This window comes from Lepisosteus oculatus, chromosome 15 (assembly GCF_040954835.1).
Source record: "Lepisosteus oculatus isolate fLepOcu1 chromosome 15, fLepOcu1.hap2, whole genome shotgun sequence".
Classification (NCBI taxonomy): Eukaryota; Metazoa; Chordata; class Actinopteri; order Semionotiformes; family Lepisosteidae; genus Lepisosteus; species Lepisosteus oculatus.
In genome coordinates this window covers 27,642,620-27,659,847 of record NC_090710.1, presented here as the reverse complement: position 1 = coordinate 27,659,847, position 17,228 = coordinate 27,642,620, and the positions used below count along the sequence as shown (strand labels likewise).

The window sequence follows — 17,228 nt, the reverse complement described above, 5'->3', positions numbered from 1 at the left end:
TGAGTAATGGAGCCTCATAGATGGTTTTTATGGCCCATTGGGACTGCAAATCGTGTAGTATGCCTTCCATTTGTTAAAGATGTTCAGTTTATTACCTTAGTCCATTTAGCATGGCTTTGTGATAAGTGGGATCCACCTTAACCCAGACAGTGGAAGAGTCTATTTAAAACCTCTTCAAGATCAGTTGCAAGTGCTTGCTTGGGGTTATGTCTGCGTTTCAGCTACTGTATCTAGACGGATTGTTTTTCAGCAAGATCAAGAATGAAATGTGCCACAGCCCAGTTAGTAAAGTCGTTGTTTCGATATGGAGATCCTTGGAACACTGCTTTATGGGTTACCCTTTGCCTGTGTATTGCTTCTCTTTCAGTCTTCCTTGATCTGCATGGCTGGTATTCATGCTGGGGTCGTCTCCAATGTCCTCGGGGGACAGATCAGTGTGGTCAGCAGCAAAGGCATCCCGTACTACGAAAGTGCACTCGCCAATAACATTACCTCGGTTGTGTGAGTCCTGTTTTACTGCGCCACCCTGTTTTGCAGAGCTTTTACTGGAAAGATGTCTTATGTAAATGTTTCTGAGATACGTAATGTGGCATCAGATAAAGTTTATTGATCTGTGAGATGTAAGTAGATTACAGCCTCTTCCTGGAAGGGTGCAGTCATCTTCCAAGTACTTATACATTTTCTTTGGGAGTTGGCAATACTGTTGGTGCATTTAAAGAGCTCAGAAGATCTAGAAATATCTTATTGCAGTGGCTTATTCTGAAGCAGATGGCTTACAAAAGAACTATTTTGAATAATTCAGGAAGTGTTTGTTGTGGCATTACTCCATTGTACAGTTTCTCACATTTTGTGTATATCAACAATAACTCATTTGTGATTTATTATTATGCAGTATGACCTAGTATATTTGATATTCTGATAAATCATAGAAAAAGAAATGCACTTTACATTATTAATTAATCTTATTTTTTCCTCAGGGGCCCCCTGTCTAACAGCCTATTTACTTTCAAAACAAGTGGTAAGTTTAATATACTACTTAGAATACATATGAGGCATCACTGTGATCAGATTTTGAAAACATAGGTTGGGATATCAACCAAACCTCAGTTGCTGGACCTAAAATTTATACTATCAGTTCTGCCAAAGATGATACTAAACTTGCAGAGGTGTCTCATTCCACAAGTATGTGTGCATTTTTTTCTTCTGAAGGTTTGTACTTTGTCACAAATTTTCACAAAGATTTCGTTTTTAGTGTCAGAGTAGGTAATTGCTTTGAGTCCAGGACTGCATCTGGTTGCTCCATAACATATTCCAAAGCAATCATCTTTTTTGAGACTTGGTGAACAACATTATTAAAATAATTTTAATTATCATTTCTAAATAGTGTATTGTACATGATCATATCATTCATTGATTTAAATGTTATACTTTGAAATATGTGTATCCGAATATTGATTAGCTATAGTTCTTGAGACCAAACAGGGCAAAGAACTACAGCACATTAAGTGCATAATGTAAATTTATTTTTTTTCCTTGGATAAATCCTCATGTGTCTGGGATGAGGTTGGGGATGGGCTGTCATCTCCTTTTCAATTTTCATTTTTAGTTCAGTTGTTCGTCTATGTGTATAAAATAAAGGAAAGAAATCAAGTGTCCTAAAAAAAATCTTCGCTGGTTATATGGAGCTCCAATTTAGAGTTGCTGTGTCCTGTGCTCCGTGTTGTGTTTATATACGAATAGAAAACCATGTAGTAACTAATTTGACCACCAGTGACTCCACCTGAACCTGTTTGTCAGTCTCTCACAGCCAGTTCTGACTTCTGGCCCATCTTCTTTACAGAACTGCTTCAGGCCGGTGATGTTTGAGGGGCTCTTTGCATGAACAGCTCATCTGGGGTCCTGCCATAACATTTCAGTGGGGTGTAGGTCTGGATTTAGATTTTACCAGACCCGAAATGTGCAATTATGGCTTCAGCCATTCTGCTGCAGATCTGTTTGTATGTTTAGGATGATTATCTTGCTTTATCACTTATTTTTGGCACAGCTGCAGCTGGCGAAAGGATGAGTCTCCTCCAAAAATTTTCTGATCCAACACTGAATTCACGGGTCAGTCAGTGGTGACAAACCAGCCCAGTTCCTGAGGCAGGAATGAAACCCCAAGCCACCACATTCCCATCAATCGTGCTTGATGGTCAGGATGAGGTTCCTCTTTTAGAATGCAGTGTTTGGATTTCACCACACAATACTTTGTGTGTCAAGAGTAAATTCTTTCAGTAGCCATGTAGACCATCTCTTTTTAGAGAGTGTAGTTTCTTTCTGTCTGTGTTTCCGTGAAAACCAGTCAGTCTTAAGTCACTGAAATTACCCACAACAAGAGAGGCCCGCAGTTCTCAGGCATTACACTGGGGTTTTTGTGACTTCATGGCTGATTTTGTTTCGTTATTTGTGGGAAGATCTTGACAGGATGACCAGTCCTGGGTACAGCGACTGTGACCCTGAATACTTTTCCTTTGTAGAATGAGAGTGGCTGGAGGGTAAATGTTAAGGAACAGTTTTGAATTGCTCCAGACTGATGACCATTGACTGCTCATTTTCTGAGGTCATCCAGGATCTTATTTGATCGTGGCACGGCACATTTCCATCTTGATGGTAAAAAACTAAATTCATAAACTTTCTGACCGTTATACGGTCATGGCAGGACTGCCCAAACTGTCCTTGTGTACTTGTTAGCCAATTATGTAGCCACCCGATTCTAATTAACTCATTAACTGCTGTATGTAAACTGGTGGTTCGCTTATTTCAAGTAGACTGATTCTTAATTATTCATTTTTTCTTAATTCCTACATGATTGCACCTGAAAATAATTGAATATGTAAACAAAGGACCTCTTGGCTAGTTACAAAAAAGAGTTTTGGTAAAATAAGAGTATCATGGTAAGAAATTGTAATTCCTATAATTATACTGGGGGTCCTGAAACTTTTTCTTCCCTCTGTATGTTCACAATACTGTGCTGTGGTATTTTTTACTCCAGTCCCTTTTTATTAACAATTCATGTATATTCACATGACCTAATATTATAGATTATGGATTATGATCTAGATTATATTTATTAAAAGTCCTGCATTTTTAGTGGAGATTAGGGCATTAACATCCCAATAGAATGTTTTGTGTCCAGTATGAGATGATAATGCTGTATGATAAAATCATCCCAAGTTGGTTTTCCAGATATAAAAGCAAGACTTCCTGCTTTTCTTCAAGTGGTCTCCTCTTGGTTTCCACAGGATGCTACGGGACGCTGGGCCTGGAGTCCAGAGTGGTGCATAATTCCCAGATCTCGGCCTCTTCGGTGTGGGAGTGGGAGGATGTGAATGGGCAGCCAAGTGTGTGGGGGCCCGAAGGGGCCCGTCTGAAGAAGCCCGGTGTTCCCTGGGCTGTAACCGTTAACAACCAGAATCAGTGGCTGCAGGTGGACTTGAAGAAGGAGAAAAGGATAACAGGTAGGTAACGTACTTGTCTGTCCTCTTGGAGAACACACAAAGTGTTAAATATTTTATTTATTTTTTCTAATGCTATCTATGACTTTAGTAAGAGTGACAAGTGCATTGGTCGTTGAACATCCATTTTTCCTGGTTAAGGGCTGTCACAGTGTTTCCTCACCTGAATGTAGAGTATTTGCCCCTTTTCACCGTTTATTTCAGAAAGGAAAATAAAAACGCTGATTTGCTTTAAGAAGCGCATTGAGGATTAACAAGGGAGAGAACATAATTTAAAACAGATAAGATTATCTGAGAACTTCAGAAAAAAGTAATGGAAACAAAATATTTGTTTTAAATTAATAGGGCTGAAAAATGTTGACTGAGGATTCATTAGTGTCTGTCGTGGAAAATGTGCTTGCAGATTTTTAAAATAAAGGTCAGAAATGACTTTTTTTGCCTTTTTGCGAGCATTGAAGTGCAAAATGTGCTCAGCTTCCATTATTACTAGTCGATGATTTGATAATCAACTGGGAACTTTCTTGTAATTATCAGACACTTTAATTGAAGACAAGTTAATTTAAAAAAAAAACATTACATATGTGGTCAGTTTAATTCAGGTTCCCACCTGTGTGTTCATTAGAAGCCATGTTTGACCCATGCACTGAACAGTAATGTAATACTCCGTGTGACGCAATGCTTAGCTCCCGTGTTCAATACGTAGGAATCACAACCACTGGATCCACCCTCAAGGACTACTACTACTACGTCTCTTCTTACCGAGTGCTGTACAGCCATGACGGACAGCAGTGGACCGTGTTCAGGGAAACAAACACTGATCAAGACAAGGTACCACAGATGCTTCCAGATTTGCACCCTTTGCATTAGCGGGCAGAACCCTCTTTCTTCCTTAGACATCTCAATCACCGTGGGTTTTAGCTAATTGGAGCGCAAGCCCTCTTAATCAATTGCAATAATATTTGTTCTTGTATGCGTTTGGGGAAAAAAAGAACAGTTACAAATGAATGGTGGCCTTTTGGCCAGTTAGCTAATTGACTAAACAGTCTCATTCAGCTATCTCTTGAAAGAACCCAGGGTTTTAGCTTATTCCCTACTCTCACAACCTTTCTGGAGAAAGGAGTGCCTCTTGTTCTCGGCTTTAAATGTACTTCCATTTTACAAAATGTTCTGGATTTTGTATGTCATTGCTTTTTAATGTGAGGTAATGACATGGTGAACTTCTATTTAATGTTACTCCAAATGAGATTTCCGATACATGAAAAGATAGTGTTACGCACTTATACCCCTGTGTGTTCCCCAGAATTGGGTTTAAGAAAGTCATCTAAGGTACTGTTTTTGTCAATTGGAAAGAAAATGTATATTGTCAGATGCTTTGCAAAGCCTGGGAAACAGCAGGTTGGCCCTTCCTGGCAGTGCCTGTCTTTAGGATGTGGATCTGTCTGCTTTGACCTGGGTCAAGTGAGACCAAGTGCTGATGAGTGCTCTTAAGAGAACCAGATGAAGAATATGTGCCAAATTTAAGGTTTCCCCTGTCCCACAAGAACCTACGGGCCAATTACAGGTTCAATTACAATTTACTCTTTTTATGTTTTTGAGTATTTCTGTAAGATGAGCTGGACTGCAGCTGGAGTTGACCCACGTGGATAAACATCTCCTCATATTAGTGTTCGGGCTGAAAGTACTGTCCAGAGACTCATGGAAGCATCAGTATTAAATATCTTCCAAAATATTTCAAAGCTGAGACAGGAATTCCTAGGACACTGACCCAGTGCAGAGCTTGACTTTAAAATTGAGGACAGGATTAAGAAATTCCATTGGCAGGAATCCTTCTTACTGGGTGACTGCATCTGTGAATTGTGTCCTTGCCTCTGTAATACTAAGCAGAACCTGCTTTTCAGATTCCTGTTTACAAACACAGAGCTCACCCACCTGTTTGTAGAATTGTAGTCTGAGCTCAACATGGTTCTTTACATCTTTAAATGTAGTTGCATCAAGTGTGACTTTGCTGGAATCTATTGGAGGCTCCTGGAAACTTAAATTTTAACTTCAAACTCAATTTTACATTAAGAGACGAGAAAGCTATATATATATAGCTATAAATATGTTCAGTAAAAACAGTGTTCCTCATCAGAACAGATGTTACCATCCAGGTCTCAGGAGGTGAAGCTTTTCATTTGACTCTTCTCCGACCCAGACCCTGCAGAATGCTTTTACTAATTGCATTATAGCCAGTTAAAGGTCATGGGTCCCCCCAGGCCAAATCAGTCATTAGCAGGCTTAACAGCTAGTGCAGCTGCTCTGCAGACTGACAAGTGTTGCTCCTTTATTTTTCCCCTTGTTTTGACTGTATGATAAGCTTAGATCTTCATCAAAGCACAGAGTTAGCAGACATCTTAAGAAACGGCACATATCCAAGCAGGAGAAAGAAGGCTGCGATATCGCTTAATGCTGCCTCTTCATTTCCGAGCTGTAGCAGTACTCTTTGACATTGGAAAATGAAACATTCTTGGCTTCATTTCAGAGCTGGATTGGGATCACTTGTGGCTAGGCGTAGCAAGTGTTGATGACCACTTTTGGGTTTTTTGGAATTTCTTTTCTGCTGGTTTGACAGAATTGGTAGAAACCGGGAAAGTTTTCTTTGAAATGTGAATAACATTCTAACCATTTTTTTTCCCGAATGGTATTCAATCTTTTGTAGTTACATGATTTGATTGGTGTTTTTTAACAAAGCTTCACCTGCAGCAGTTTAATTCGCCTCATTGCTTGAGCCCAATCACCTCTTACTTATGAGGTCATTTTGTGAATACAATAGTCACATAACTGTATCATGATAAGACATGAATAATCATTTAATTAGTATGTGTGCTCTATATATACTGTATACCTTTAAATTCTTTAGTAGTGTAAAGTTGCTTTTGTAGCTCATTATGCTTCCATCAGAAAAGTTGAATACAGACATACAATTAACGTCTAGTAACAAGTATTCCAAAAAGGAATGTTTCTTTTAATTCACTTTTCAGCTCTTGATTTTTGTACTGATTCTTATGTCTGCTGTTTGGATAGGATAAAGAGAATATGCTACTTGTGAAAATGAATTGCTGTAGTCTGCGTCTGCTAATAGCTTGAATGTCTGCTGCATTTTGTTGACTAACGTATACATTTTGCTGCTAGATTTTTCAAGGAAACACCAATTACCTACAAGAGGTCCGAAATAATTTTATCCCTCCCATTGAAGCGAGGTTCATTCGAATCAACCCCACACAGTGGCACCAGAGGATTGCAATGAAGTTCGAGCTTCTGGGCTGCCAGCCACACACAGGTGAATATGAAACACCTGCCTTTGAACTGCTGGAATACATAATTTAACTGCCTAGATACAGTCTTCACAAGACTAAGAAGCAACTCCACAACTACTGGTTGTGCTTAGCTCAGAAACAGGAAGTAAGACAACACCCTGGTCGGGACTCCAGTCTGTACCAAGGTGCACACACACTGGTGCAATTTAGAGCCATCCGTTAAACTAGGCAGCTTGTCTTGGGGAAGTGGGGGAAAACTAGAGCTCCTGGAGAAAGAAGATATTGGTTGTACCAAACACCATGCAGGAAGTACCCCAAGCCCAGATTCGAACCCAAGAACTGAGACAGCTTCGCCACCCAACACTGCACCGTACCAAGCCTACTAAAAACCACTACAGGATCATTCTGAACAACGGCCTGCAAGCCCTTCCTTCCCAACTTTGAATTCTTCTCCTTAGCAGTGATGCATATACGTATTTGCTCAGTAAGGTCCTTAGATCGCTTTAGATATTTATATATAAGCACTTAAGTTACTTCAGTATATCAAATATTTCCTATTACTCTAGAGATTTTTTTCGGGGATGGAACTGAAGTTAACATGGGATCCAGTTTACTGCCTTTGAAAAGTTGTAAGGAACCGTTTGGTGTTTTACAAATGCATTGCACCTTCTTCCATGTTGCAGTATACATTCTGGACTGTTGGTTTGTCTCAATATTAATGCTTTATTTTCACAGGGAGCTTCTCTCCACGGACTTATATGATATTATGATACATGCCTACAATTCAGTTTTGACCTCTGTATCTGTGTGTTTTGAATATATCCATCCATCTATATGATATCCATCAGAAAGTTGTATATTTCTTGTAAAGGTTGTATCAACTTGGAGTCTATCCTGGAAGCACAGGACAAAATGCAGGATTACACTGCCTATTTAAAAACAATCAAGCACATAGGGACTGTTCAGAAACACCATCTAGCCTTGCCAGCCTGTCTTTGGAAGACTGGAGAAAACAAGAGGCCTGGGGGAACTTGAATGCAAACCGTTAACTCAGGGGGAGAACTTGAAAATACCACTTGCAGAAGGCACCCTAGTTGAACTACTTGAACCACTACTTACTACTTTCTGCTTGAACCCTGGACCCAAGAGCTTTGAGGCAACAGTACGAAGTGCTTTGCCACTTGTGTATGTGTGTATATTTGTATACCATGCATACATATACATGCTCTGGCAACAGAAACTGTGCACATGTCGTAGATGCCTTATTATATGATATTATTTCCATGCTGATCCATTATATTGTAATGTTACTGTATCTCATTAATGTATAATGTACAGTAACAAGTTTTGTTTTGTAATTATTGCAGTTTAAACACCTCTGTCCTAGACAAGTTCTTCCCTTGTTGCAGTAGCCATGTCACATCAGTGCCTTGTTAGCTTAATCGTTAATTTGAATGTAATCTTGGGGATATTCCAATTAATCAGAATATTCAAGTTCGACCATTATGGTCTACATCTGGAAGCAAGGCTTTGAGCATGGCAATGACCATGGATTCCTCTTGCACACAATGCTGGCATGAATCACACAGTGCTCAGTTTCTGTATTTCGCTGAACTCTGTCAGCCTTTATCTTGTTTCTTGTTCTGGCCAGCATCCTGGGAAGGTCTCATAGCTGCTACTGAAAAATCACATACAGTTCTATGCAAAAGTTTGGGCACCCCTGGCCAAATTACATGTTTTGTTGATTTTCTAAGCAAAATCTTTTTATAGCCTTCCCCTGCTTTGTAAGGGTCAGTTATCTTTATTTTCTGATCCTCAGTCAGCTGCTTAGAGGAGCCCATGGTTTCTGAGTGTAAGCGCAACACCCTGAGAGGTTTGAAGAGTCAGAGAATTTATGAAACTCTGGAATTGTCATCACCTGACTTAAGGCCTAACGAGTCAATTAAGTTCTGAGAGCTTACAAAAAAATGAGGCTAGTGGATCAACTGGAAGGGTGCCCAAACTTTTTCACGCGCCACATTTACTGTTTTATTTTTTTCAATCTGTTAAATTTAACTAATACATAGTAACTGTGCATTAATATTTGCAGAAACATGTCAAGTTTAAGTTTGCTCGCTGCGGAGGTTGTGTTTACTTCTTTTCACTTAGAAAATCAACAAAACATGTAATTTGCATAGAACTGTATATGCAGTCCCAAAGGATCCATTGTCTTCTGAGATGGACACGCATTGACAAGACTTTCCAAAAGAACTGAAAAAAAGCCTAAAACTATCTTTTTGTATCACAGAAGAGACATCCAGTTCCTTTGTTGGTTTTGTGTTTATGCCGTATAGCCTATCATTATTGATCGCCTCTTCAGTATTGCCCTGGAAACCAAAAGAGCTTACAGTTGTCTCGAACCCCTGTGCATTCTCCTGTTTTCAAGTGAGAGCCCCTCCCCCCCGGCCCCCCCCAAAGATCAGCACCGACTTCCCCCCACTGTACGACAAGACCACCTACACCCCTGACATCAAGAACACTACCATGGCCCCCAGTGGAAACAAAGGTACAGCTACCCTACTACTCGATTGTTTCTGCCTCATCGGAAAGCTAAATGTAATAAGATTAAGTCAATTAATCAGAATAAACATAGCGGCTGTAATGTCGGTTTCAAGTACCAAAATTACTAGATTTAAAACCAGCTTTTGCTTAAATCCTGACAAAGACAGCAGTAACTTTACTGGAGGGTGATAAATACAACAAAATAAAAATACCCTTAGCTGCCGGTCCTGATGAGTTCTACTTATGCTTGAAAAACAGCAGCTTATAGGCGGTACTTGATATCTTGTAAATTTATGATAGGTGTGTTGAACTATTTTGTTGTTTGTTTCTGGCTTCAGATGTGACCTTGGCTGCAGTCCTAGTACCTGTCTTAGTTATGGCTTTGACTGTGCTCATATTGTTCCTGGTGTGTGCCTGGCATTGGAAAAACAGGTGAGGCTCATTTCTATTAGAATTGCATGTCCTAAAAAATAACCGTTACATTTCCTTATTGTAAAAAAAAAAGACTTGATATACTCAGAAAATAACTGCTAATTTCCATTTATTCCCTAATTTCAGTTTTTGCACTATGGACAATCAAAGGCAGATGACCAGCAATAATAGTAGAGTCTGTGAGTGATGACGCAGCACTACTACGAATCCAATATTTTGTCATTTTGTTTTTTTTACAGAAAAAAGAGTGCTGAAGGTGCATATGACTTACCACATTGGGACCGAGCAGGTAACTGATCCTTTTTCACAAATTTTGAATCTTGAAACAGTACAGAGCAGATGAAATAAGTGTATTATAAATAAAGATATCATTTAGGATCCTGTTCTTCTCCTAAGATTTCAAAAGCCTGTTTTGTATTTTGATCTAAGCCGTAGTGAATGTGCTAATGAGGGCAGCCTGATGACTGTTTTGAATTGTCCAGAATTATCACTGTCCAGTTATGTCCTCTTATTGCTGAAGTGAATTATCTGTAGGTTTTGCCTGGAAGAAGTGTCATATATTTGTGAATAGACATCCACTGGGGGAGGTTGGCTGTACTTTGAGGAGAAACAGACTCAGCTATCTGTTGGAATACCAGGACCAAAATTAGAGTTCATACTGGGTCTCAAGATTAGATATGGACTTCAGAATACAGCTGCTGCTCTTTGCAAGTAACCTCCCACTTCTGAAACTAACCATGCACTAGAGTTGTGGAAGTGAGATAGCCCACTTGTGGCAGAAATATTTTAAAATATAAACTTATCTAAATGGAGGCAAATCTCACTGATTGATGGCAAATCACATCCTACAATCCTCCGTGACAAGGCCACAACTCTTTGTAGTGTGTCTTTGTCATGCATGGTAGTATTGCCGTACCGCACAGTGAAGCCACTAGTGAGGCCACTGTCTATGGTGCTGCAGTAAAAGTTCATGAGAAGTTGCTTTCCCAAACCGCATTATGGGGGAGAAAGTGCAGGTGCTGTTGTGCTTCTTTCAGCATGGCTACATTGTTGTGAGAATTGAGATGAGCTACACTAGCACCATTTTAACCTGTAGCTTTACAGTTATTTGCAGCCCTCATTGCCATCCCTTCTGTTCTCAGAATGCTTGTTCAGGATGACTTGCATGTTGTCTTCATCCTGTGTTTTGCTGACTGCCAGGCTGGTGGAAGGGCATGAAGCAGTTCCTTCCAACGAAAGGCTCTGAGGTGGAGGAGTCCCCAGTGAGATACAGCAGCAGCGAAGTTAGCCGTCTGAGGGCGAGAGAAGGAGCTCCCGTGCTGCAGGCAGAGCCAGCTGGTATGAAACATCTTCATGGGCTTTAATATAAACTGGGTTTTGTTGGCTTCCATTGTGGATTACTTATTTTGTGATTAATTGAATTCCTCTTTGTCTATCAAATCAAGCAGTGTTTACTTGACATCATTTTCTGTTAGGAATGGTGGCAAGTATTCCTCCATTAATTATGTTGGTAGACCAGTAGGTGGCAGTCTTTTCTCCAGGCCACAGTTTCCCAATGAGTGAATCCCTATGATTAAGATAAGATCACTTTTAATAATAAGATCACTTTATTAGCCATATACAATTTCTTGCATTAGGAATTTCTTTTCGCATACCCCAGCTTGCTCTCCATGAGACACACAGGAAAACAGACAGGGAGACAGAGAAGCTTGGGTTCAGAGCGCAGGGTCAGTCATTTATACGGCGCCCCTGGAGCAGTTGGGGTGAAGGGCCTTGCTCAGGGGCCCAGCGGAGTAGGATTCTTCTGCCGCCCGCGGGATTTGAACTGGCAACCTTCCAGCCACAGTGCCACTGCTCGGCCCCCCCATTACAAAAGGATGCATAGATTCATATCAGATGTTAAACCAAACTCCTAACTACTTTGCACTATTCTTGGAAGTAGTGGGTATTAATTCTGGTTTCCTGGCTCAATTATGTCCTGCACTATCTGGCGAGAGATTTAGTTTCCCAAAAATGCCTGCAGTCCTGTTTTGCTGCCTTTTGGTAACAAAATACAGTTTACCTGCTCCTGCTTTTAGGGCGGTGGGTTCTGTGGGTTTTACTTAATTCCCATTCCTACTATAGAGCTCAAATATAGATTAAGCTTTTTCCCATAGACTGGAACCTTAGTATCCGATGAAGACACTGAAGAAAGTTTTGCTAGTTTTAAATTGTGCATAATTGCACTGTTATAGTATGTTTCATCCAAAAGTAGTGCACTTGACCTATAATAATTGATCCACATTATTCATTCACTGAAGTGCAACCTTCTCCAAAGTTAAATGTTGAACTGTAAAAAAGACATTAAGGCGATGCACTGTTCTCTGTGTAACTACTCAATATCTATCAAATGCTGGTAGACATCTGGGTATGCTATCCATGAGACGCTTTCATAGAGTCATTTGAAAACAATTTGTCCTAACTTTATTCATACTTTTTTCTGATTTATTCAGAAAAAAAACCCTCATAACTTGTGATCTAATTTCCGTCTTGATGTTTTTCAGAATATGCCCTGCCCTTGGTGGGAGGTATTGTTGGTACTCTTGGCCAGCGGTCAACCTTCAAGCCAGAGGAAGGTGCAGATCCTGGCTACGCAGACCCTGATCCATATGATGCTCCTCTGCAGGAGATATACCATGCCTACGCCCAGCCCCTGCCCGCCTCTGGGGCAGAATACGCCACTCCCATTGTGATAGACATCGCTGGCCACTCGGCAGGAGGAGCCTTGAGCCAGGGGTCCATGTCCGTTTTCAAGGCTCATGCGCCGGCAACTCTCCTCACCCCAGCGGACAGCAGCCTGTCCACAGGGCACATTCAGTACGACACACCCAAGGGGATATTGGGACAGGGTCGCCCAGCAGAGGAGTTAGTCTATCAGGTTCCGCTGAACAGCAGCCAGAAAGTGGTTGACAACGACTGAAAACGGGCAAGTCGACTTCCCCGCCTAATAAATGTGGCTGACTTAGGCCATAGAGGTTAGCGCTGAGGCTCGCAGACTGCTCTGGCTGTGCTTGGGGCCTACCCTGGGCCTTCTCATAGCAGGAGCTCTTTGAAACTGCTTAAACAATCATGGTGGAAAATAGTCCTGAAGGGGAACAGGGAGGAACTGACAAGCCCGACTAGCCCAGACTTAGGCCTGTGCTGCCTTATTTTATTGTTTGATTTTAGAAGTATATACGTGTACATGCAGTGAATTCCATTGCTTTTAAGAAATGGTTCAATTACAGTCCTACCACTGAAGCAACAGAAATGAATGTTAGCCAAGGGATATAGAACTGCTCTGTTATGGAAAGTTTTAATTTTTGTGTTCTATGACATTTCTTTTGAAGTCAGACTGAAAGGACTATTTCACAAACCAAAAGGGCTTCCTTCTCTAACAGAAGGTATCCTTACATTTTTAATGGTTACTGTTTTACAGTTTACTGACTTACAGTGCCTTGATCATGTTTTCACCCCTTACCTTTAGTGTCAAACTTTGATTAATAACATATTAACGTTTTTAAACACAGCTGTAACACTCAACAAGCTATTTTTGGATAAGTCTCTACCTGCTTTTCCAGAGTTGAATGGTGTCATTTCTGCAAATCTGCTCCATGTTTTTATGGGGATCTCTGATTAACTGTATTCATTCAAGTCTCACCAAAACTTTTCTGTTGGGTTCATGTCAGGAATTTTACTGAGAATCATTTCCTTGTCAAGCCACTCCTCTGTGACTTTAGGTTATTATCTTGTTAGAATGTACATTTTCAACAAAGTTTTAGATTCCTGCCAGTTGCCAGCAGGTTCTTCAAGATCCTGCATATTGCATTATCCTTTTATTTTTCCATCCAATTTCACACGTTTCCTAGTTACTACTGATGAGAAGCATTTCCATAACGTAATACTGCCACCACCATGCTTGACAGTTGGAAAGGGGCTAACGCACTGTGCTGTGTAGCTGGAGTTTGCACCAGACATGACCCCATGCATTGCTGATATGTGAACAGTGGCTCCTATCTGAGGTGGGGAACTTTGCAAATTTTGGAGTCACTTTTGCAGTTGGTATCCTTAATTTTCTTTCTTCTTCTGGCTGCTCAGTTTGGAAGGATGGCCAAATCTGGGTAATATGCACATTCCACTTCTTGATGATCTGTGATGTTACTTTCTCCTGATCGGTGTTTCTCTTCCACTTTTTCAATGTAAAATTCAATGTCTAACTTTACATACCATCACCATTTTTAGCTTTATCAGTTTGGAGTAAATTCTGTATAATGTACAATTTTTAAGTGTCATGATTAAGAATTCAGGTGGCACAAAATGTGAAGAATTTGCATGGGGGGGAAAGTTCTTTTGCAAGACACTGTAGTTGAAAATTGGCAGCTTTTTGAGGACTATGCAGAATGGTCCCTTCCGGCCCTTAACCACTGTTGGAGAGCACTGCTACCTTATCCATCTCATCAGGCCTCCTCACAGCCAGATAACTAACCTCGGTGAAGTCTTCAAAATCTTTCCCTTTTCTAAGGGCCATATAATTTTCAGTTTATATACTAATATTGCCAGCACTGTACTTCCTTTTCTGTGCTTCAGACCTTGTCTTTTGTTGATTTCTCAAAATAATGTGAGAAAGCCAAGAGAAAATGCAGGAAGCTATTGTAAAGCATGTTTTTATACGGAACTGTGGATTCGTGATCACTGTAGTTATTTGATTTTTTTTAATCCATCTTTTATAATATTTTATAACACACAGCCTACTATTTGTGCCATGAGAGTATAAACTCTTGTTTTTAAAATGATGAATATTGGACAGATGTGCTTAAATATTTGTGCATGTGTGCGAGTACTTATACTCTATAGGAAACTGAAAGTATGTCCAGTACATTGCATCACAGAGGAGAAAGCCACTGAGACAGCTGGTCCATATTTAATTTATTTGGTCAAAAACGTATGAAAGTCCCCATATGATTAATTTTCTTTTCACCGATTCACATCAAGGTCTGTTAATTGAGTACAGTGTCAGTAGATGTGTCCTAAAGGCTTCACACCATTGAGTTGTACTGTTTTTAAAGGCTCTCATGTAGAGAAATTTGGTGGCCAAAGGCTTCACTTGTTTCACCAGACATAATAGTATATATTCTTTAACCTGCATCTTGCTTGTTTGATTTTAATCCACAATCCTGTGGCCACAAAAACCGAGATGTGACTCAAAATCTTGCAGCTGCTGCCAGGAGTGTGGAGCAGTGGTCAGGATACTGAGCTTGTAACAGGAAGGCTGTGGGTTCGAATCCCAGGTGAGGTTTTTGTTGCCCTCTTGAGCATGGTAATTCACTCAAAATTGGTCCAGTAAAAAAACTCGGCTGTATAAGTGGGTGCAAATGTAAATTGTTGTGGACAAAAGCGTTGGCCAGAATATTTTTAGTAGAACAGTCAATTGTGGAATCAGAGGAAAAATTCAAAACCTTATCAATATTGTCAATTATACATTTGTGTTGATATTTAATTACAGTAGATAATCACTTCCCAAATAAATAATCTTTCTAGCTTATGCTCAACTGAAAAGAGGGAAACTAAAGTACAAATGCCATTAGTTTGTCTTGAAACATTGCTTTGCAAGAAAGTGCTTTGAGAAATAACACCCCAAGACCAGATAGTTTAGCATATCCTTGAGAGGCAACAAACAGATTTGGTTTTGAGTGCCCACTTGTTTAAATCCAGACATCTTAACCTGATTAGAAGTGCCTCAGAGCAGGTAGCTTGTTTGCTCTATTCTGCCCTTTGTAGTATTGTAAAAGGAGAAAAAAATGTCACAAAATCCAGAAGCTAAGATCTTAACTGAACAGTTAAGGTTAATTCAATTAGTAATTAAAGACCCAATTAGTTTTAAGCTTTGTGAAGCTGCAACAAATACACTAACAGACCCTGACAAATAACAGTTAATATTTCAGTTATTAGCATTACTGCGGATCTCTGAACTGGATTTGACAGAAGAGCTCAAGGAAGCCATGACGAGACCGAGCACGGTTGTGTCAAGGTTTTATTTTCATTGCAGGAAGTCACCCTATTAGGTTTATAACATCAGTTTACACTGTATTTTATTAAAGCCATCCTTATAGATGACTAATGAAGGTAAAGTGCTTAGGAGTGCTTTGGCTTCAAAATTTCACTTCACCTATTTATCGTGAACGCATACTCACTGTTATCATTGTCACATCCTGCTGTTTATTAATTCTTCGTTCCGAGGTGCAGTGAAACGCAGTTTTACTGGAGGAACAGACATGGAATATTGATTAACTGTAATTTTCACACAGTAACGGTGTTGAGAAATGGTTGTGTTGGAAAAAGCTACCTGATCTCCTTTTTCTCCGACAGGATGTGTGCATGGCGATGTTATTGGATGTTATCCCAAGAGGAGTATGGTAGTCTCCTTCACATTAGCCTTGCTTGTGGCTGAAGTGACCATTATGTGTCAGTTCTTACAGCCAAGCTGGTGGCTATATGCTAGAGGATGAGGCAACAGCCTCGTTCAAGAATGCTGATCTAAGTCATCCCACAAAACAACTGTGGCATGGGATAAAGGGTGTGTGCACATGCTACTGTTTTGTTTTTTTTAATGTTTTACATTTGAGACATCCACATACGCGTTCTCCCATGGCTCTGATGGTAACGATTTGCTTTCTCAGTAGATTTCTAAGTGGTTAGGGGTAATGATGGAAATCACGACATTTTGTGCATCTAGCTGAAAATCAGATGCACCTCCTCTGCAGCAGAGTTTCAGTTAGTATCTTTAAGAATGTATCTCATGTTACCTCGGCATGTACTGTAGTTTCTCTGTATTTGTATATGTGGGTAGAGTTTAGATTGTATAGAGAGAAAGAAATTAAATGTTTTTATGTTTTATTAAAAACTTAAAGAAATGTTTATTCACATTTTTGCAAAGCTTGAATATTGTGATATTGTTTTCAAGATTTTAATAAAATGTTCATTACATATTGGAAGATACTGTTTTCCTTTCTGAAACCCCTTTTGTTTAATAATCACGGAATGTCAAAGGATCCGAATCATGCTCAATACTAATTTGCTTAAAGAGAACATTGTACAAATTATTCTTAAATGTAAACCTTTTGGGGTTATTTAAAAAATCAGTCTGCAACATTGGCGTATTAATGTAATGCACACAGATCTGAATGAAAATTAAATAAGATTTATTTCCCGGATTTGCCCTGAAAGTATTCTTCATTGAACAATGTATAAGATCAGCTTGTAAGTGGATGGGTTTTATGTTGTAATACCTAATTTCAAAGAATTCCCTGGGTCTTATAACAGAAAGGTGAGATCTGGTCCAAGCCATGTGTCTCAATTTTGCACAACATTTAATTATGTTCTTATGAGTTAAGGCCACAGTATGGAGTATTAAAGGCACAGCAGAAAATGCAGGTGTTCTTAAATACAA

General features: G+C 39.8%; 1 protein-coding gene across 1 annotated transcript in view; it reads left to right on the top strand.

Annotated features, from left to right (window-relative positions):
- The window catches only part of dcbld2 (discoidin, CUB and LCCL domain containing 2), a 42,881-nt gene extending 25,893 nt beyond the window's left edge, over positions 1-16,988 (top strand). The window contains exons 6-15 of the mRNA XM_069178848.1: positions 368-501; positions 978-1,018; positions 3,282-3,497; positions 4,198-4,322; positions 6,666-6,813; positions 9,216-9,335; positions 9,670-9,763; positions 10,003-10,052; positions 10,964-11,101; positions 12,307-16,988. Of these exons, the coding sequence (XP_069034949.1) occupies positions 368-501; positions 978-1,018; positions 3,282-3,497; positions 4,198-4,322; positions 6,666-6,813; positions 9,216-9,335; positions 9,670-9,763; positions 10,003-10,052; positions 10,964-11,101; positions 12,307-12,722 (1,482 nt within the window). The 3' untranslated portion in view covers positions 12,723-16,988. The remainder of the gene's footprint in view (positions 1-367; positions 502-977; positions 1,019-3,281; positions 3,498-4,197; positions 4,323-6,665; positions 6,814-9,215; positions 9,336-9,669; positions 9,764-10,002; positions 10,053-10,963; positions 11,102-12,306) is intronic.
- The last annotated feature ends 240 nt before the right edge of the window (positions 16,989-17,228 follow it).